The sequence below is a fragment of the Glycine max genome, chromosome 20 (genome assembly GCF_000004515.6).
Source record: "Glycine max cultivar Williams 82 chromosome 20, Glycine_max_v4.0, whole genome shotgun sequence".
NCBI classification, from domain to species: Eukaryota; Viridiplantae; Streptophyta; class Magnoliopsida; order Fabales; family Fabaceae; genus Glycine; species Glycine max.
In genome coordinates, this window is record NC_038256.2 from 37,708,539 (window position 1) to 37,731,126 (window position 22,588).

Sequence of the window (22,588 nt, forward strand, 5' to 3'; positions counted from 1 at the left end):
AAAAAAAAAATATCAGATTCATTTTTGTATCCTCATTAGACTTAATTCTCACACGATTTTTACCATGATTATTTTTCTTGTCATTTATGTTTTGAATGGTTTAAATAAAAAAAACATAATGATACTGATTTTCTTGAGTTTTAATGTAGGAAAAATTAGCAATAGAAGAAGAAGCTTCAAATTTCAGACTCGAACTTTAACATTTCCTTCTTGTTTAGAACACAGACTCTTGTAATTTGATCTCTATCAATTAAATTAGAATAATTAATTCTTATTTTAAGGTGAAAAGGTTAAATATGCACATACAATTATGTTTTTAATTTTGATCATTAAACAAAAAATCTAATAATCTATATTTATAGTTTTTATTATTCATAATAAACAGTATCCTCGTTTAATAACCTTTATATATCAACTTCAATTCTTACATCACAGTTTAACAAAAAATTAATGAATGAGATTAAAATCTAATTAAAAAAGTCACATGTCTTCTTTCTCCGTTTTAGACATGGCAATGGCAAGAAAACCTATGTGGCTACCCGCTCAAATCCATCCCAATTTTAACGGGTAATATTTAAGTTGATCAGGTATGTATTTAATGGGTAATGGGATTACTAGATCCGTCCCGATCTCGAACCCGAACCCACCCACCACTTAAAATCTTTAGAATTTTTGCATAATTTTATCAAAAGACATAAAATTTTTATTATTAGTTAATTTTATTTTAGAATTTTTACATAATTTAATATTATTTTCTTAACTATTTTTGTAGACACACGCGCTATAATAAATTTATTGATATATAAATAGTTAAAAATAAATGTTTAACCATCAATTTATTTTTTCTAAAATTAAATATTTAATATTCATTTTACAAAAAAAAATATTTTTTTAATTTGAATTGTGGGTGAGACAGGATCAGGAATACCTGGTACCGTACCCGATAGGTACGGAGATGAGACAATGAACTGAAACCCTCCAGATATCTTGGAAAGTCAAGGTAAGAGATTAAAGAGATAATACTCATACCTGTTCCGCCCCAATACCATATCTACTCGGTTTGCAATGGATGATGGATCCTGTTCGGTTGCTCCGTAATTCACGTGGCAACACGTTTTTTCTTCATTCACGTATCACATTATTTACTGCCTCTGCCATATTCTTATGCTTCACCCCTTTATTTTCGTTAACACATCGATTCTTAGTCTCGAGAAACCGTATTCTTACACGAAAGTCTGACCTTGAAGTTATGAACTCTCGTGACCCAATTTATTTATTTATGTTAATAAAAAAAATAGTAAGTTCTTTCATATTTAACTGAATTATGCAAAATATTTTCATTAATTTAATTTACTTAATTTATATAAATCATATTTACACAAGAATTTGTGGTTGTAGACTATAGTTAATTACTATTCCAAGTCAACATTGATCAGCCTCCGCCGCCCCGTGGACGGACTCTATGCAATTTCCATATCTATAACTGGCAATGCGTGCATTGTATTACATTTTCCAAGTCAACTCAGGTCAATGCATTTTGCAGCGTCTTTCCCAATACAAGTCTGCACCACTTGCTAACTTTCCCCTTTCCCAGCCATAATGAAATAATAAAAAATATAGAAGAAAAACCACTATTATATTACCACAGGGCACAAGTTATAATAAATAGTGAATAGGAATTTCTTTTTATATTAATAATTAACTCTGTCAGTGATATGCTTCAAAAATAAGTACCGCCATTATGGTGATCTTATTAAACAGAAATAGAAGTTCCACTTATTTATTTGTTGAAACTTGTTCAGATGCAAAATATTTGCATTCAGAAAATGGAGGTGTAGATGATCGAGGAAGATTAATTGTAGATTCGTAGTTTAAACTATATATTTCTCCTAAGACTTATCAATTTTGTCCAATATATTCTTGAAGACACCACACAAAGGTCTACTTGTGCTGTTGTGCTACTAGCGGGATAGCCATTCATAGCATACATTTTATAATCAGAACATACATTACAGTAAGTTATCTCACTTTAAATAAGAGAATGAACAAACTGCTTACATGTGATCCAAGAGGACCAAGATATTGTGTTTTAGTTAAAAAATTAATTTGTTTAGTCTGAACCAGGCTATTATGTTTCCGAATATCACCACTATGATCGAGGAATTTCTCAGTAATTGGAACTTCAGTAATTGATTTTTTTAAGGTGTGGCTTGATCTTATTAATCATGTGATGCACTTTTTTCATTTGAGCAGTCAAGCACCAGAGTTTTAAAACAATTTTCTGTTCAAACTATTGGACTAAAAGATCAAAGAAAGTTTGTTTGCAATAAACAGATTGAGTGGTTGTTTTGAATTTTGATCCTGTGTGTACAAAGACTCAATGCAAGGGGAATTCGGGAAACTAGATTTTTAACATCATTGCTAAAGAAATACGTTAGTGATATGATAGTATACACTTCAAGACCAGCTGGAGGTCATATGACATTTTTCAGTCTCAAGATTAAACAAAGAGATAGTTTGGATTATTCAAACAAAAAGACATTACATGAACAAATTACATGAACTCCAGGACATCGATGGTGAATGAATATCAATTCCATGAGCAAAATCTAGCGAGGGTATGGATCAGTAAACTCATTTTCTGCTTCTTGAGCTGATTTAATTGTTAATTCTCTTGATCTTGATTCCCCTGAACTATACCCCCATGACTGCGTGGCTGAAATGCTTCCAGTTCTACTGCTCACATAAAATGCAGGTTTAGAAGGAATTGGAAGACTGAGAGAGTAGCTATTAAGCATGAGCATAATGGTCGTCATGGTTGGTCTGTCAGCTAAATTTTCTTGAACACAAAGCAAACCGATATGGATACATCTCAACATTTCATTTCGTGAATTGTTGTTTAATGACGGATCTACAATTTTCACAGCTGTCCCCTCCCTCCAGTTTCTCCATGCCTGCAAAAAAATTGTTATTAATTGACAGATTCCACTTTATATTAATCTTTTGGAGATCGTAATCTTCTAATACATACTTTTAGATGACAAAGAAGAAACCATATGAAGAAAAGGAAGACTTACGAAGCTCAGTAGATCCTCTACATTCTCCCCATGACGAATGCCACTGTTTTTATGGCCGCTTATGATCTCAAGAACCAGTACACCAAAACTAAAGACATCTGATTTCATTGAAAATTGTCCATGCATTGCATACTCAGGTGCCATATATCCACTGCATATCCATATGAATAGGTTGAATCAGTTGTAATGCCAATGATATTCATAACAAAGCTTCAATTTTGAATTCCTATTATTGTGAAAGTATTTTGCATTATCACTCAATCATACATTAAATCTTTATGCTTATAACTACTACTTAAAAAGTCATACTTTTTGAACAATTTAGTAATACACGATTAGGTGATAATGTTAAAAAATTATCCTTTGATTATTGATTGAAATTAAACTCTTAACAATTAATAAGATATAACATATTCTAATACTTACTAGGTTCCAACAATTCTATTTGTATTTGCTTGAGTTTGATCCATTAAAACCAGTCTTGCCATGCCAAAATCTGCTATCTTTGGATTCATCTCTTCGTTTAAGAGTATGTTACTTGCTTTCAGATCACGATGTATAATGCGCAGATGAGAATCTTCATGAAGGTAGAGAAGGCCTCGCGCAACACCTGTAATGATTTTGTATCGCATTTCCCAATTCAATTGTGCTTTCTTGGTTGGATCTGCATATACAGCCATGAGTTTTAGTGGTATGTGAATATTTAGTCTTTGTCCTGAACCTGAAGTGAAATATAGAGCAACAGTCTAATTATGCACTCATTAAGACCTACCAAATATGAAATAATCAAGGCTTTTATTGGGAACATATTCATAGATGAGTAGCCTTTCTTTTCCTTCCAAGCAGAAACCAAGTAGCCTAACTAAATTTCGGTGCTGAAGCTTGGCCACTAAAAGCACTTCATTCTTAAATTCCGTATCTCCTTGGCTGGATTCTCTTGACAATCTTTTGACTGCAATCATCTGTCCATCGGAGAGCCTGCCCTGAAAATATATCTGTCAGGTTAATATTTTGCTAACAGGTGGTATAGCCGTTTTGATTAAAATGTGATGCGTATCTGAATTTGACCGAGTTATTTACCCTGTAAACTGCTCCAAATCCACCCTGTCCAAGTTTATTAGAATCAGAGAAGTCTTCTGTAGCAACTCTTATTGTGTCAAAGTTGAATTGCAATGACTGAGCAATTTCAATTTCATCATCATCTTCATGTTGTTTAACTACACATGGGGAACGAATTTAAACTAGTGAGTTTTTCAATTGTTAGGATGTTACAACACAAGCACAATAGTCCAGTCAAAATGGAAATTTGGGAGGTATAAATTCTGAAACAGAATAGAAACGGAATATAGCTCCCTATTTGTTATCTTTGCAGCAGTGACATTACTCATGCTTTGAATTATTAAAAACAAAATCAAATTTTATCTGTATAATATAGGTGCAGCGGTAAAGTTGTGCCTTGGTGACTTGTTGGTCATGGGTTCGAATCCGGAAACAGCCTCTTTGCATATGCAAGGGTAAGGTTGCGTACAATATCCCTCCCCCATACCTTCGCATAGCGAAGAGCCTCTGGGCAATGGGGTACGAAGTTTTATAATATATTGTATGTAGTTCAATAGCAATGACTATTTATTGGGAAAATTTACTCTAAATTATGACAGATCATATATGCCTTTCTGGCTTTCTACAATGATTTTTCTCTATATTTCTTCATATTTCATTGTAACAATAGAGGAGGAGTAAGTTGAAAATAAAAACGTGACAAGTAAATTGATATTGTGAACTTGCCTAAAGAACTTTTTCTTGCCTTCGACCTCCTTGAATATATGCAGAGACAAATGAGGGGAACAACAACAACAGTAGGAACAACTATGGCAATGACAATTCGTATTGTGTTGCTGCTTTCTGCAAAACAAGAATTCTCTGCTGGGTGAGACATTTCAACATTAAGGAATAAGGATAACAAAATATCAAAGTCTAATAAAGCAAGTACCTTTTGGGGAAGTGCTATTGATGGAGGGAGGAATTGCTACTGCTGGAGATGGTGGTGGTACATCTGGGTTTAAAATAGGCGTATTTTCGTAGAAGCTTGCGCTTTCAAATCTAATATTACAACTTGGTCTAAGAACTCTACCACCTATCTTGTCCTGACAACAGGTTGGGATTTTTGAGATAGCCCCATCCAAGCAGTCATTGCAGTCTTTCTCAGACAAGTCAGGGGTGCACTCTGCCATACCATATATGGTCTGAAAACTTGAAGCAGTTACATTATCCGTGGCATACTTACGACGAGAGTCACCCGATGCGGCTACACCTTTGAGGTTTCTCATTAAGTTCGCCAGAGCTTGACTGAACTTATCCGGTTCCGTTACATTGTTTATGTTCATCAAGGATTGGCTAGGTTCAATTTCCATGATGCCAAATATCGAGCGGGGTGAGTAGCGCAACATGCATTTGCTAGTGTTCAACCACAGAAGTGCCTTTTTCTGGTTTGGACAAAACTGTTTAATTGTGACTCTGGAATCATTGAGGCAACTGCGGCACTCATGTGGCTCAACATCTCCTCTGCATAGCCCAATTGCGTTTACTTTGTCTGGGTTTTGACCATATGAGAAGTTGTAGAAACCATAGTTAATTTCTGTGTGGGAAGAGAGACTTGATAAAAGGGTGTTGAGGTTGGTGTTGTAGGTGCTATTCGCTGTGTAGTTCCCTTCCTTGTTATCACAGAATGCAGTGTGAAACATGCTGGCGTTGCCTTGAGGTATAAATTTTAGAAATAGACAACAAAGAAAGAAAAGATGAATGCAAGAAAGGTCTGCCATTGGTATGATTATGAATGAGCATCTATCAGCCAAAGGGTGCTGCTGTCAATTTATAGCCAAAATTTCCTTCCATCATATTCGTTCGTGTTCGTGTAGTTCTGATTTAATTATCAAATCTTTATTATGTGTTGTTTGATTTTGATATATTTTAATCATAATAAAATTATGTTACATTCACTTGTACTTTTTATTAAGTATTTTAATTTAAGTTTGATTTATTTAATATTTTTATATATTATGTTTTTTTTTTTCTGTGCAAACTGTATGAGCTGATAGCAATCATGAGTCAAGATAAACTTATTGCAAGTGTCAAATTATATTACTTCTTTTGTCCCTATTCACAATACATGTTCAGTAAATTATTTTTTTACTAAAATATACTAATTGTCTTTTTCTCTAAGATTAGAGAAGATAAATAAGTTTTTAGTAAAGTTAAGGATGAATTAAAAAAATATTATAATTATAAGCAAATTTATAGCTAACAATTAAATAAACTAACTTTTTAATAAATATAAATTAATCAATTATATTTTATAATTAATAACGAAGGAATCAGTATCTGATTTATTGTAACTTCAAATCTAAAATAAGTCACCGATAATAATGTGAAATGTCTTGCATTTTCAGTACTCAAAATAAAAAACTTTTGAAAGACAGATTGGAACAAGAGTGGGTAAAGACTGGAGAGGAAAAGCAAACACAGAATACAGTCTCAAAAAGAAAAAGAGGACAACTTTTCTCAAACAATTAATATAAAAGGAGTGCGTTTCAAAGTTTAAATTTTGTGGAACTGGATTTGTTGTAATAGAATCACTTTCCTGCAATCTATAACACTGCTCTTTATCAAATTCCTGAATGTGAGAACCGGGTAATTGATTACAAGAGTTCGTAATCCATTAAAGAAAATGTAATACCGTTAATGATTTTCAATAAATTTTTAGCTACTAATAATAATTATATTAAAAAAATTATGTTAAAAATATATTATTAATATTTCTCGGTCAATCATATATTTTTTCTTAATTTCTTTGAGTTCCTTTCTATCCAAAGAAAGAAGAGGTTAATCTGAAAATATTAGACAATTTTTTTTTGACGGAAAAATATTAGGCAATTTAGCACGTAGCAAGTTAAATGCACGAATAATTTATTTAGTTGGGGTATAGGCAAATTGCAAAATTTCCTGTGTTCATAATGATCAGGAATAGGCAAATTGCAAAATTTCCTGTGTTCATAATGATCAGGAATAGGCAAATTGCAAAATTTCCTGTGTTCATAATGACCAGGAATCCTGTAACGTGTTTAGTCCACGTCAATATGAAATTTGCCTTGGCCTTAAATAGCCAACTAGAAAAAAATCACGTGCCCACCATGGGCTTATTTATACTTAAATAGTCAGTGTTGATCAAATGATAACAGTTAAATTATGCCTTTTTAAAGGAGGAAGGAGCCTAGAGATACATGTTTAAAAAGTACTTTTGTGCAATTTGATGAAGTTAATTTTATTGAAAAAGTTATTACGGTATAGCAAATAATTCTTTTTAATAATTAAGTTTTGTTGACTTGGTTATTTATCATAAATATTAACATGGAGAATATTAAAATTAGGCATGAGTGCAATTATTTGTATTATATAACTATTCAAAATGATTACAAGTTAAGAGTAAATATTTTGAGTGAATAACTTTGTATATGTATATTTTACGTTGGTTTACATAAAGAAAAAATGATTATAAAAATTGTTTGAAAAATATATATTTTAGGGGGTTAATGTGGAATGACTAGAACATTTTTATGTGACATTTTATATTTATGAAGTAGAAAATAAAAAATATTTAGGTATATATTAAAAGTATAAAATGGAAATTTATTTTATATTTAATAAATAATTTAAATTAACTTAAATATATGGTATCTAACATTAAAGAGAATAATAACTACCAAAAAAATTTAAAGAAAATAATAATGAAGTTAAAGTTTGTTTTAAATATTTTGATAACAAAAATTAATTCAAATAATTTGTCATAATGAAACTTAATAAGTGCATTAGAATTTGAATTATAAATTAAGTATCTGATAATAATTTGGAGTTTTTATTTTTGTTAAAAAAAAGATAATTTGAAGTTTTAATAGTCATGTTATAATTTCTAATTAGAATTTAATGCTTTTTTAAAGTTTAGTTTCTTACTTTTTGTTCACATTCTTTCCCATTATATCATTTAAACAAAGGTTATACATATATTGCATTTAAAAGGGAGCTGGGTTGCACTATGACAGATAAGCAATTGTGTTGAAAAGACAAAGATTAATAGAATAATATGACAGTGTTTGAGTGTCTATTTCAGAAAATTTATATACTAAATAGATTGAACGTGAAATGAAGTAAAAAAAAAAAAGTGAAATTAATTAATAAAATTCAGAATCCTTGCTTTTTAAAGAATCATTACTGGACTGCGGTCTTTCCGCAAATGGATATAGAACAATTCAACCTCAATGTGAAATGGATTTATTTTCAAAGAGAAAAAAGAAAAACGTTGAATATTTATTTCTAATGTTTTGAATGAACGTTGAAATCAAATCAGAATTCTTTGAACATTTAACAGGAGAATATGTATTTCATTTTTATTTTATGGAAAATTAGCTTGGATTAGCAGTCACTAGGAGCAAAATTAATCCTTAATTTGAATGAGTTAAAAGATACTTAGGATTTCAAGCCTAAAAATAAAATGTTATTAAACTTTTATTGTAAATTAATTATAAAATTATTCTGTATTAATATATGAAGTATTTTGATTGAGACTAAAAACAAGTAGTGGTGTAAGACAATCTCCTTGTGATGGATTCTGATGTCTCTAAAGTCAGTCTTGGTAAAACATGATTGTGTTTGTATTCGACAAAAATGGCAAGTTGGCAATTAACTAAAATTGCTAAGAGTAGCTTCCTGGCAAACACCCTTTTTGTTCAACTTGCTTTCCAACACACGTGCTGACACTGGATATGGCTTTTAGCACAATAAACGAATCAAGTTGCACGCACATGCGTCCATTAACATATTTTAATTTACGATCGCATAAATAATTCTTCCGGGTAGACTCAGTTTTGATTTGGTCCAACACATCGCTCAATCAGCTAAAGAATAATCTATTTATTAAATCGGGCATAATCAAAACTTGGAACAGAACAAGTCCTTCAAAGTTTTAGTGCTTATTTGAATGTTAATAAAATTAATTTATATTTAGATATTTTTATTATAGAATTAAATTAAGAGTTTATCCAATACAAAGTTATTAAAAGTTACCTCAATTTAAATTTGAATTTAGAATTAATTTTAAAATCTTCTCAGTCCAAACATATAAAAATTAATTTAAAATCAATTTTAAATCCAAAATTAATTTTCCAACATGAGACAGAACATACTCAGAATAATTATATATAAACATTCATATATTACAAATACATATTTGGCATCTCTTTCTTTCTGTTTCTCATATCAAATTATATCCTCATTCATATTTATACTTTTTCTTTCTTTCTTTTTTCTCTTTTTCTTAAGATGTATTTATTTTAAAGGAAAAAATAATATAAAAAATAATTTTTATAGTTTATTATACGAGAATCTCACCATTAAACTAAACACACCCTACGGTGTCAATTAGAGTCTCCAAACGTCTTTTTTTATTTTGTATTATTCATATATTACTTCTCGAAGTTAATGTACCGAGGACACACCGATACCAATTATTAAGTGATATCCGACATTGACTAAAATTTTACCCGCAGTCTTCTGTCAACTACAATACACGCAAGTGGATATATGAACTTTCGAAAATTCGATGGTTTTAACAACTTGCAAATCTTTCTTACACGCTGTTCATTCATGACTGGTCTTCGTTGATGTACGGACTACATGAATTGTGCTAGTGCTAACAATTATAAGTTTTAATGATAGATTCATGATATTTAAAATCAAGGACTTACGGATTAATTTCCTAAAGAGAGGAAGTGAAATTTTTTAATATAGAAATCGTAAAAAACATAAAAATAACTATATATAAATAACGTAAATTTTACGCATCTTTAACAATTTCTTTTTTCTCTTTTAACTCTTTAATCAATACTGTTATAATATTGATTAACATTTACCGGATGTATAGTTCAAATGATATACATTTCCTCGTTATCTGAAAAATCGTAAAACAGATCATTGAATAAATTTGGTCCACTGAGTCAGCTAAGGAATAACTGATTTAAATTTAAGTCTGCAAAACCACCTTCGGGCCGGGAATGCTTTAACGTGTATAAACAATTCATTTTTTTTTTCTCTCTCAACAGAAAAAAGAAACAATTCAATTTTTTTAACCATTTTAGGTTAGATTTTTTGAGTATTTGAGTCAGACAGTTCGTATGAGTTAAGTTAGGTTTTAATTTTTAATTCTACTAATCCAACTTGCTAATGTATGATGTTATTGAAATGCAATAATATAACCTATAAGACAATGGTTGCTCACGGGTCTATAAAAAATCACTGGGTCCATTAACGGGAGCTTCCATCAATCTTTCTCTTTGTTACATGCCATTCATTCACAATTTCAGGATGGCTGCTCCGGCCATAGTTTCTAAAACTTTGCTCTTATTTCTTATTCTCCATGCCATTCTCATGTCTCTGGCCACATCACAGCCAAACTTCGTAAAACATTACTGTTTTGACCAAAATGGTAACTACACTGCTAATAGTACGTTTCAGGCCAACCTCAATGCCCTTTTGTATCCAACCTCTCTTCCAACACTGAAATCGACTATGGCTTCTACAATTTCTCAAATGGCCAAAACTCTGACAAAGTCAACGTTATTGGGATGTGTAGAGGAGATCTTAAGCCAGAAGCTTGCCGTAGTTGCCTCAACAATTCAAGAATCCTTCTCACACAACTTTTCCAAACCAGAAGGAGGCAATTGGGTGGTATGATCAGCGCATGTTGCGCTACTCTACTCTCTCAATATTTGGAATTGCTGATTCTTCTCCTTTGTATGATCAGCGCATGTTGCGCTACTCTACTCTACAACCAAAATGAAACAAATGTGGATCAGTAAAATGAAGTTGTCGGGGACCTTCTCAGAATTCTAGGAAACAGAGCTGCTGCCGGTGATTCTCATCGTATGTATGCTCAAGCAAACAAAACAGGTCCAAGCTTTCAAACTGTATTTGCTCATGTGCAATGCACACCTGATTTGTTAGAGTTGGAATGCAATCAGTGCTTGTTTGGAAACTTAATATCATATATCCCAAAATGCAGGCAGTTCTGATTGTTTCCATGCGCACAACGGGAGCAAATATTTCATTGAAATCAACTCGGACAGTTGTGAATATCCTTTAGTGACAAGTCGTGCTTTGTGTTTCTGGATTGTTCCATCCTCATTATATTTAATTTTGTAAACTCATTTCAGGCCAATGATCTCCTTGTCTGCTCCCATGTATAATTTTTCTCTATTATTTTGATTTCCTCGTCCATGGCTTTTGGATAACTTCTAAATAATTGTATTTTGATAATATAAAATAAGGTAAAATTATCTTTAAAAATAATTATTTGCACTTAAATATTAAAGAATTGATGTTTTGTTGAATTTTGGCTATAGATATAAAAATTGGAGGTGTAACAAGCAAAAAGGCCAGAAAAATTGAAAAAAAAAAGAAAATATGAAGTAGGCACAGCCCAATATACGCACTCAGCACACGTCGCGAGCTAAGCGGGCCAGGAAGCACAGGCGCTAAGCGAGGTGTTAAGCTCGAGAGTTGTCATGTGCCCTTAGTGCACAACAGGCGCTAAGCGCGCATAACTGAAATAGAATGCGCTAAGCCTGCAACACGCACACAACTCGTGTAGATCGTGCTAAGCGCGCCTATGAAGGCCCAAAACCCACTTCAACAGCTATAAGTAGAGAGCCAGTCCAAGGGGGGAAACACAGAACACCACGACAGAATGTGGGGTTTCATTTACTCCCTCTCTTTCTTTCCACCCCCTTCTCATTGTAAAGCCCTCAATGGCCATGAGTAGCTAAACCCTTAGTTAGGGTCTGACAAGCCTAGAAGCCAATGTGATGTATGATGTACTCTTCACTATTTATCAATGCAATACCAGTTTTTTCTTTCCTATTTTCTTTTCTGTTTTTATCTTGCATACTCATTTTTATATTCTGTTAGGGGTTAGATGCTAGGGAGAGGGTAACTTCTAAATAAGATTTAAAGAAGATATGCATGCATTAGTTTTAGGGGTTAGACGCTCGGGAAAGGAAAACTTCTAATAGAACAAGAAGAAAAAATATCATAATAAAATCATTGTTAGGCATAGAGTGATTGCATTATGCCCATGCATCAAAGCAAACATCTAGAATTAGAACTTCATGCATTTTATCTATTGAGTCTTTGCAAAGACATTTGGGAGATAAATAGGTAAAATAGGCTTGTCATCGTGAGGCATCAGGGGCAAGTAAATGAATAGATGTGGGTAGGATAGAATCACCTGAATTGGTAAAGAAAAATCATACACTCATACGCAGGCTAGGCAAGTTAGTTTCCAACATTATCTTATCTTTTAATTTTATCTTTAATTCTTTTATCTTTTCCTTTATCTTCTAATTTTATCTTTAAATATCTTATCTTTTCTTTACCTTATCTTCTATCTTTCTTTATCTCTTACCTTAAATCTCTTATCTCTTGCTTGAAAAATTGGATTTGCATTAATTTAAGTACAAACAAAGTTCCGAGTACTTTACTACTTGTGACAATTTGGTGCACTTGCCAACGAGTTAACACTTTTCTCCAAACTTCTTCTTTCGATGCTTCCTCAAAATTTTTGAGGTTCACAGGCAAAAAATCTAACATTTGCGTACTTTGGATTCGGTTTGTGTGGCCTTCCTGATCTTCGAAGTTGTTGTTGTGGGACTTCTTCTACTTCTTCTTGCTGGTGCTGCTGGTCATGTTGTGCTGGTGATGGTGGCAGTGTGCACGAGCTTGGATTGGTTATTTCTTGCGTCTCATTGACTTTAGTACTCCATTGCCAGCTTGCTCCTTCGTCAAAGATGACATCTCTTGAAATGATCAGCAGTTTTGAATCTGGTTTGAATAATCGGTAACCTTTAGATTGGTCACTATAGCCAACAAAGATGCACTTTTCTCCTTTTTCATTGAGATTTTGTCGGTTCTCCTTTGGAATGTGCGAATAAGAAACACATCCAAAAACTTTAAAATGATCAACTGTTGGTTTTCTATTGAACCATGCTTTATATGACATCATATTTAAGACTACTTTAGTTGAAGAACGGTTGAGGATGTATACTGCTATACTAACAACTTCCGCCCATAGATTCTTTAGCAGGTTCTTGTGTTGTAGCATTGATCGAGCCATTTCCACAATGGTTCTGTTTTTCCTTTTAGCGACATCATTTTGTTGTGGATTGTGACGAACAGTCAGCTCTTTCTTGATGCCATGATCATTGCAAAAATTGATGAATATGTGTCCATTGAATTCTCTCACGCGATCTGTTCTCAAGATTTTAAGGGAATGCCCACTTTGCTTTTCCACTAGGGCCTTGAACTCCTTGAAGCAAGAGAATGCATCGGATTTTTGTTGGATGAAGTACACCCACATCGTTCGAGTGTAGTCATCAACAAAGAGGAGAAAATATCTTCTTCCACCAAAGCTGGGGGTACTTGATGGTCCCCAGATATCAGCATGCACCAATTGAAGTGGAGCTTTAGCTCTCCAAGATGCTTTTGGAAATGGTAACTTGTGCATCTTGCCATAAATGCAGCCTTCACAAACTTTAAGGTTAGATGAAATAAAAGGAAGTTGAAGCACCATATTTTTTGTTTTAATAATTTGAGGTCATTAAAGTTTAGATGACCATACCTCAAGTGCCATAGTATGGACTCATCCATATTCTCACATTTCAATGCATTGTTTTGCCCAAATGGCATAAATAGAGGAAATACTTTATTAGGAGCCATTTTGATAGAAATAATTTGGCCATTTTTTTTATCAATGATATTACATTTATCATCATCAAAGATGACTTTATAATTTTTATGAATAAGTTGACCAACAGTTAGAAGATTTTGAGTAAGACCTGACACATAAAAAATATTATGGATATATTTTTGGCTATCATTTTGAGTTTTAACAACAATGGTGCCTTTTCTTTCAACTATTTGAACATTTCCATCACCAAGTATAACTTTGGATTTTATTGTCTCATCTAGTTGCACAAAGCAACTTTTGTTTTTTGTCATGTGATTTGAACAACCACTATCAACATACCATACATCCCTTGATTCTTGAAAAGATGAAGCAGAGTACAAAGTATGATCAAGGGATTCTTTATTTTCTAGAAAATTTGCTTCTTCTTTTTGTCGGTAAAAACAATCTTTTCGTAGTGTAGGTGCCTTTTTCACTTTTCGCGTTTGTACCGACAATCATTTGTATCATGATTATTTTTCTGGCATAATTTGCAATAGGAGCTTGAAGCATTATTACTCCATTGCTTTCCACTCCTTTTACCACGATTAGTAAATGCTCCTCCTCTTTTTTGAGGAAATTTACCGTAGTTATTTTTCTTATCTTTATCATTTTTAGAGATATTAATTTTATATTGAAATGCTTGTTCTAGTGGTTGCTCAAATCTTTTCATTCTAGCTTCATGAGCTTCTAAAGAGCCCATTAATTCTACTAGAGTGAGTTTAGATAAAACTTTTGATTCTTCTATGGCAGCCACAATATGATCATATTTTATGGGAAGACTTCTTAATATTTTTAGTATTATTTTCTTGTCTTCAATCGTGTCCCCGTAACTTCTAATTTGATTGAAGATATTTGAGACACGAGAGAAAAAAGATTGTATAGATTCATCATTCCGCATTATTAATGTATCAAAATCCTTCCACAAAGATTGAAGTTTAATAGAAATTACCTTGTCTGTGCCTTTAAATTCATTTTTTAGAGTTTACCACGCCTCCTTTGCATTTTTTGCTTGCATGATTATTGGCAAGATCTCTCTACTAACTCCTTGTTGGATGAATAGCAGAGCCTTAACATCATACTGCTTGTTTTGCTTGTAGTTCTTTTGCTTTGTTGTTGTCCACGTAGCCAATTCTTCTTGGCTTTCTGGGACTGGATAGTCATTCTCTATAACATCCCACAAGTCTTGTGAGATGAATAGAGTTTGCATTTGAATGCTCCAATAATCATATGCTTCCCTATTAAATATGAGAACTAAGGTTTGGTTATAGTTGAAGGTTAGTGGGCTAGGTGATGTAGCAAAGGCCATAGCATCAACATTGCTCTGATGCCACTGTTAGGATATGAGACGTGATTATGTTATTTTTATTTTTTATGGAAGGATATGGTAGAAATGTATGATAGAAATGATGAGAGTAGAAAGAAGATGAGTTTTCAAAAAATTGACACCTTAACTTGAATTGTACTTATTAGTTTCTTGACTTACATTACGTGGCTTGCTACAACTTATGCCTTTATATAGGTTACATAGGTGATTTCTACATACTTCTATACTACTTAGTCCTAAAGTCTTCTAGACTTATCTATCATCTATCATTAATCTCTATAATGTTTTAAGTACTTCTATGACTTTAGATAATAAGATATTTTTCTACCTCCATCAAGAAGTTTCTACACACTACAACATCTCCATAGGTGTAAAACTCTCTAGATAATGGACCACCAATTATACATCTATACTTTTCTAGATTAATGTTCAACAAAAACTAATGGTGGTGTAAGACAATCTCCTTGTAATGGATTCTCATGTCTCTTAAGTCAAACCACCGTCCAGTCAGTCTTCGTAAAACATTATTGTCTTTGTATTCGACAAAAATGACACGGCTAAGAGTAGCTTCCTGGCAAACTTCAACACCCTTTTTGTTCAACTTGCTTTCTAAACTTTCTCAAAAAGACCAAGTGAATCTCGTCTTTTATATAGCACAATAAACGAATCAAGTTGCACGCGCATGCGTCCATTAATATTTTAATTTACGATAGCATAAATAATTCTTCCGGGTAGACTGAGTTTTATGATTAGAGCATTGATTTGGTCCTACACATCGCTCAATCAGGTAAAGAATAATCTATTTAAATCGGGCTTAAACAAAACTTGCCGCGTTCGGGAATCTTGGAACACAACAAGTCCTTCAAAGTTTTAGTGCTTATTTGGATGTTAATAAAATTAATTTTGATTCAAATTAATTTTAAAAATATTTTATATTTAGATATTTTTATTATAAAATTAAATTAAAAATAAATTTTAATATTAATTTTTTATCTAATACAAAAGTTTCTAAAAGTTATCTGAATTCAAAATTTAAATGTAAAATTAATTTTAAAATTTTGTATAATGCGAATCCAAACATGTAAAAATTAATCTAAAATTAATTTTCCAATATAAAATCAAACTCTTAGAGTAATTATAGACATACATTTATCATAAATACATATTTTACATCTCTCTCGTATCAAATTATATCATCAATTATATTTACACTTTTTTTTTTCATTTTTCTCTTTTTCTTAGGATGTGTTTATTTTAAAAGAAAAAAATAATATATAAAATAATTTTTATATTTTATTATATGAAAATCTAACCTCTTGCATTTTACTTTAATTCAAAAAATTTCTTTTTATTTCTCACCATTGAACTAAACACACCATACGGTGTCAATTAGAGTCTCCAAACGTCTTTATTTTTTTATTATTATTCATATATTACTTATCAAAGTTAATGTACCGAGGACACACCAATACCAATTATTACGTGATCCGACTTTGATTAAAATTTTACCTGCAGTCTTCTGTCAACTACAATATACGCAAGTGGATATATGAACTTTCCAAAATTTGATGGTTTTAACAACTTGCAAATCATATGGAACCATCTTTCTGACACGCTGTTCATTCATGACTGGTCTTCGTTGATGTGCGGACTACATGAATTGTGCTAGTACTAAAAATTATAAGTTTTAATGATAGATTCATGATATTTAAATTCAAGGACTTACTGATTAGTTTCCTAAAGACAATGATTAAGGAATTGAAAATTTTTAATATAGAAATCCTAAAAAACATAAAAATAACTATAAATAACATAAATTTTACGCATCTTTAACAATTTTTTTTCCTTTTAACTCTTTAATCAACACTGTTATAATATTGAGTAACATTTACCGTATTATGTATAGTTCAAATGATATACATTTCCTCATTATCTGCAAAATCGTAAAACAGACCATTGAATAAATTTGGTCCACTGAGTCAGCTAAGGAATAAAATTTAAGTCTGCAAAACCGCCTTCGGGAATCCATTAGCGTGTATAAACAATTCATTTTTTTTCTGTCAACAGAATAAAAGAAACAATTCAAATTTTTTAACCACTTTAGGTTAGATTTTTTGAGTATTTGAGTCAAACAGTTCGTATGAGTTAAGTTAGGTTTTAATTTTTAATTCTACTAATCCAACTTGTTAATGTATGATGTTATTAAAATGCAATAATGAAGCGCACGTTCACCTCCACGTTCTTTTAATTAATTAATTTTATTATTTTTTAAAAAATTAGTTATTTTGAATCTGATCCATTTTCCATTCACATTCATCTCATATCTTTGCAAATATATTTGTAACCACCTTCCGTAATTGCCGCTGTTTTGTCTAAATAATGTGCTATTTAAATTTATTTACATGTTTAGATTAGTAACATTAGTGCATGTATATTTTTACAATAATAAAACCTATAAGACAATGTTTGCTCACGGGTCTATAAAAAAACACAGGGTCCATTAACGGGAGCTTCCATCAATCTTTCTCTTTGTTACATGCCATTCATTCACAATTTCAGGATGGCTGCTCCGGCCATAGTTTCTAAAACTTTGCTCTTATTTCTTATTCTCCATGCCATTCTCATGTCTCTGGCCACATCACAGCCAAACTTCGTAAAACATTACTGTTTTGACCAAAATGGTAACTACACTGCTAATAGTACGTTTCAGGCCAACCTCAATACCTTGTTGTCCAACCTCTCTTCCAACACTGAAATCGACTATGGCTTCTACAATTTCTCAAATGGCCAAAACACTGACAAAGTCAACGTTATTGGGATGTGTAGAGGAGATCTTAAGCCAGAAGCTTGCCGTAGTTGCCTCAACAATTCAAGAATCCTTCTCACACAACTTTGTCCAAACCAGAAGGAGGCAATTGGGTGGTATGATCAGTGCATGTTGCGCTACTCTACCCGCTCAATATTTGGAATTATGGAATCTGATCCTTTGTATAATATACGGAACAACCAAAATGCAACAAATGTGGATCAGTATAATGAAGTTGTCGGGGACCTTCTGAGAAGTCTAGGAAACAGAGCTGCTGCCGGTGATTCTCAACTTAAGTATGCTCAAGCAAACAAAACAGGTCCAAGCTTTCAAACTATATTTGCTCATGTGCAATGCACACCTGATTTGACAGACTTGGAATGCAATCAGTGCTTGTTTGGAAAATTAATATCATATATCCCAAATTGCTGTGCTGGAAAAGTACGTGGCAGAATTTTTACACCGAGTTGTAATCTTAGATTTGATACCACCCCATACTTTGATCCTATTCCTACCACGGACGTCCCTCATTCGTCGATACCGCAAGCATTTCCTTCTCCTGCTCCATCAGCCATGCTCATCAAAGGTTCCCATCATGACATGTTCCATGCTACTTATATCTAAGCTACTGATATTTTGGCATCATCACACACTAACTCACAAGTATTTTATACTTAATAGTTAGTATTAAACTTTTCTTTTCCATTCATGGAGTTTGACTCCGTTCACAATCATTCACTAATTATTTTTTTTTCATGTTATTATTCTAAATATGCAAATGATTTTTTCAGGCAAGAGCAACTCATGGAAAACTGCCATCGCAATAATTGTGCCAATTGTCTCCATTCTGATACTCTTCACCTTTATGTGCTTCTTTTTGAGACGAAGGAAGCCAACGAAGTATTTTAAAAGTAAGTCAACTATTCTTTTTTTTCCTATAACTGTTAATTTTGATAGACTAACAATTGTTTGGGGATAGTGTTGGAAATCACATTATTGCAGCAGAATTTTTTTTCCAGTCATATAATTTTTCTTACTATCAATTATTTAGCAAATAAAATTTGTATTGTACGAATGAAATAAAATCTGTAAGCTAAATGATGAGAAATTCACCCATCAGACAGAAATACAAAAAAAAAAAAAAAAAAAAACTGTACATTTGCTGCAGCACCGGTCTTGGATATCATTTAAAGAACTCACTAAAACTCGAATTCCCCAGGTGAATCTGTAGCTGACTATGAAATTGAACCAACTGAGACCTTACAATTAGACTTCCAAACCATCATAGACGCAACAAATAACTTTGCAGATGTAAATAAGCTTGGAGAAGGTGGATTTGGACCAGTCTACAAGGTAGGATAACACTTACGAGATTTAGTTAAACATAACCTCTTCCTCACAACGTAGTTTGCTAAATTAAGTAGCTTGCAGTGGATTAAACATACCACAAATTTTGCATATTTTCAGGGCAGGCTTCCCAATGGCGAAGAAGTTGCTATCAAACGGTTGTCCAAGGATTCTGGCCAAGGAGATATAGAATTTAAAAATGAACTGCTATTAGTAGCAAAGCTGCAACACCGAAATTTAGCAAGGGTATTGGGCTTTTGTTTGGAAACAGGAGAAAGGATACTGGTGTACGAGTTTCTTCCCAATAGAAGCCTTGACTACTTTATATTTGGTAACACAATTTCTGCTTGACTACCCTGCATATCTATTACTTTTTTATTGATAAAAATTGTAAAAGAGTTTTTCTAAACACAATGTTTCCTATGGCATGTAGATCCAATCAAACGTTTAAATTTGGATTGGGAAAGGCGTTACAAGATTATACAAGGTATTGCTAGAGGTCTTCTTTATCTTCATGAAGATTCTAGATTGCGCATTATTCATCGCGATCTCAAAGCAAGCAACATACTCTTGGACGATGAAATGAATCCTAAGATATCAGATTTTGGCATGGCAAGACTGTTTGATGCAGATCAAACTCTTGGAAATACACGTAGAGTTGTTGGAACCTAGTAAGTATCATAATATGAGCAAATGGTTTTTTGTAATCATTGTCTTTGGCATAAAAATAAAGTAAAAAATTGTCTGTTGTTATCTTATTTTGTACATGTTATTATGCAGTGGATATATGGCACCGGAATATGCAATGCATGGGCATTTTTCTGTGAAGTCAGATGTTTTTAGTTTTGGCGTACTAGTTCTTGAGATAGTCACTGGACACAAAAATGGTGATATCCATAAGAGCGGTTATGTAGAACATCTAATAAGCTTTGTAAGATTGCAATCTTTAAGTCACAATTTTCTTGTCCTTAAAATAGTTCATGACATTGTACGAATGCTTGCAGGTATGGACGAACTGGAGGGAAGGGACTGCCTTAAATATAGTAGATCAAACACTGCACAATAATTCAAGAGACGAAATAATGAGATGCATCCATATTGGATTACTTTGTGTTGAAGATAACGTAGCCAATAGACCAACCATGGCAACAGTTGTAATCATGTTTAACAGTAACTCTCTCGTTCTTCCTATACCCTCACAACCTGCATATTCTACGAATGTCAAAGGTCCATCAAGATCAAATGAATCAAGAAATAACTTCAAGCAAGCATCATCAAATGAAGTCTCCATTAGTGATCTAGATCCCCGCTAGATTTCAGTGTAGTGGTGACTCTCAGAAGCATTCATTCATTCAGCTCATGCAAGCCAAACAAATGCTCTTTGTTTAGACATTAAGAATGAATTTTTATTTTAATTGTATGATGTTTTTAATTTTATTTTATCTCACTCATTTAATAAAATTGTTTTTATAATCTTATGGTTTTGTTTTGAGTAAAAGTATTTTTATAAGTTTTATTTAAAATATTAAAAAGAATGTAAATTTTTTATTCTTTTGAAATGTTTTTATTTAATTTTATAAAAAATTATTAATTAATTTCGTATTTTTATTCCTTTTTGGACAACAAATCAAAAGGTTTCTATGTTTACAAAAGGGTTGAGTTTAGATCAAGCTCGATTGAAATAAACGGTTTCTAGAAACTGAAATTACAAGATAATCCACCTCAAGAAGGAACTTTTTCAACTTCATATAACTATGTTTTTGCCCTGCGACGGTTGCTAATAGTTATAGATAGATAAGGATCGCAACTAATTAGACAAATGGAATACAGAATTAGTAATCCAGCACTGAGAATTCGTCAATTCTGTTTTAATGAATTGGAGAGATAGAAAGCTTTCATTGGCAAAACACACATCATAGTACGGGCACTTTTTTATGTTTTTCAACATGTTTTGAAGGTTACAGCCTTTCGAAGCCGGGGTAATCTAGCTTTTGCACCAGGCTAATGTTGTACGGTACATCAGTATGATATTTAATAACATGTTTTATATAACACTTAATATTAATAAAAATGTTATTAAAAAAATATCACAAATTTATAAATAAATATTACTAATATATTTTTTAACATTTATTAAATGTTAGATGTAACTTATATTGTTAAAGTGTTTCTATGATATTTTTAAGTTTTAGTAATATGAATCAAATAGAAATTTAATAAAATATTAAAAAAATATATTATTAACATTTATTCATAATTTGACAATATTTTTTAATGTGACTAAAAATTTATATATATATATATATATATATATATATATATATATATATATATATATATATATATATATATATATATATATATATATATATATATGCGCTTGTAATCTCCTATTACCGGTCAGAGTAAAGAGACAAATACAGAACAAACAAGGCACTAATATTTTCCTGTGGTAAAATAGTAGGATCTAGGGTCACAGGGTTGGAAATAGGAAATTTAGTATTGATAATAAATTCTCAGTGATATACTTTAAAAATAAGCACCGGGATAATAGTGACCTTATTAAACAGAAACACTTGCGGAAGATAAGTTCTACATCTTATTCAGATGTGAAATACCTGCCTATAAAAATGGAGCTTCAGATGATCATATATGGAAGATTAATAGTAGATTCATAGTTTAAAGTATAAATCTCCCCTAAGAATTGTCGTCAATTTTGTCCAATATAGTGGTGAAGACACGCCCCATAGGTCTAGTCGATCAAGAAAGCCACAGCATATATCTTATCTTATAATTAGAGCACCCATTTCGATTATTTGTTACACTATTCATCTCAAGTTTAGATTATTTATTTAATAAGCTCAATTTTTAAATTATGTTTTCATTTGATTCATGAATTAAATTTAATGAATTATTCATCGAATTGGGTCTAAGGTAATTTCAAATTTGGAGTCAGGTTTGACGGAAGGAGAGAAGGGCTTAAGGAGGTTTTGAGTTTAATTCCTCACTAATATTTGGTTCATTGCCAGCCCAAAAGAAAATGAACTAACATTTTACATGTGACCCAAGACATTGTATTTTGGTTAAAGGATTGAATTTGTTTGGTCTGCATCAGCATATGTATGCAGTTGCATTGCCACTTTTTATTTAAGGTGGTAGTCATCGAATATCGATGCCATTTTTGTAGTTCAGCTTGCAGGTGAAAT

At 32.1% G+C, this 22,588-nt stretch overlaps 2 protein-coding genes across 2 annotated transcripts; one reads left to right on the plus strand and one right to left on the minus strand.

Moving 5' to 3' along the window:
• Positions 1-2,342: 2,342 nt before the first annotated feature.
• Positions 2,343-5,967, minus strand: CRK69 (cysteine-rich receptor-like protein kinase). The gene is made up of 7 exons (NM_001369287.1): positions 5,068-5,967; positions 4,863-4,979; positions 4,158-4,294; positions 3,850-4,060; positions 3,504-3,741; positions 3,078-3,228; positions 2,343-2,954 (listed from the first exon to the last, which is right to left on the minus strand). Exons 1-7 carry the CDS (start codon positions 5,894-5,896, stop codon positions 2,610-2,612), a joined length of 2,028 nt encoding a protein of 675 aa, NP_001356216.1. The 5' UTR covers positions 5,897-5,967; the 3' UTR covers positions 2,343-2,609.
• Positions 5,968-17,703: 11,736 nt separating this feature from the next.
• Positions 17,704-20,855, plus strand: CRK70 (cysteine-rich receptor-like protein kinase). The gene is made up of 7 exons (XM_003555955.4): positions 17,704-18,621; positions 18,827-18,946; positions 19,255-19,388; positions 19,503-19,713; positions 19,816-20,053; positions 20,163-20,313; positions 20,387-20,855. The coding sequence occupies exons 1-7, from the start codon at positions 17,766-17,768 to the stop codon at positions 20,693-20,695; spliced, it is 2,019 nt and encodes a 672-aa protein (XP_003556003.1). The 5' UTR covers positions 17,704-17,765; the 3' UTR covers positions 20,696-20,855.
• Positions 20,856-22,588: the final 1,733 nt, after the last annotated feature.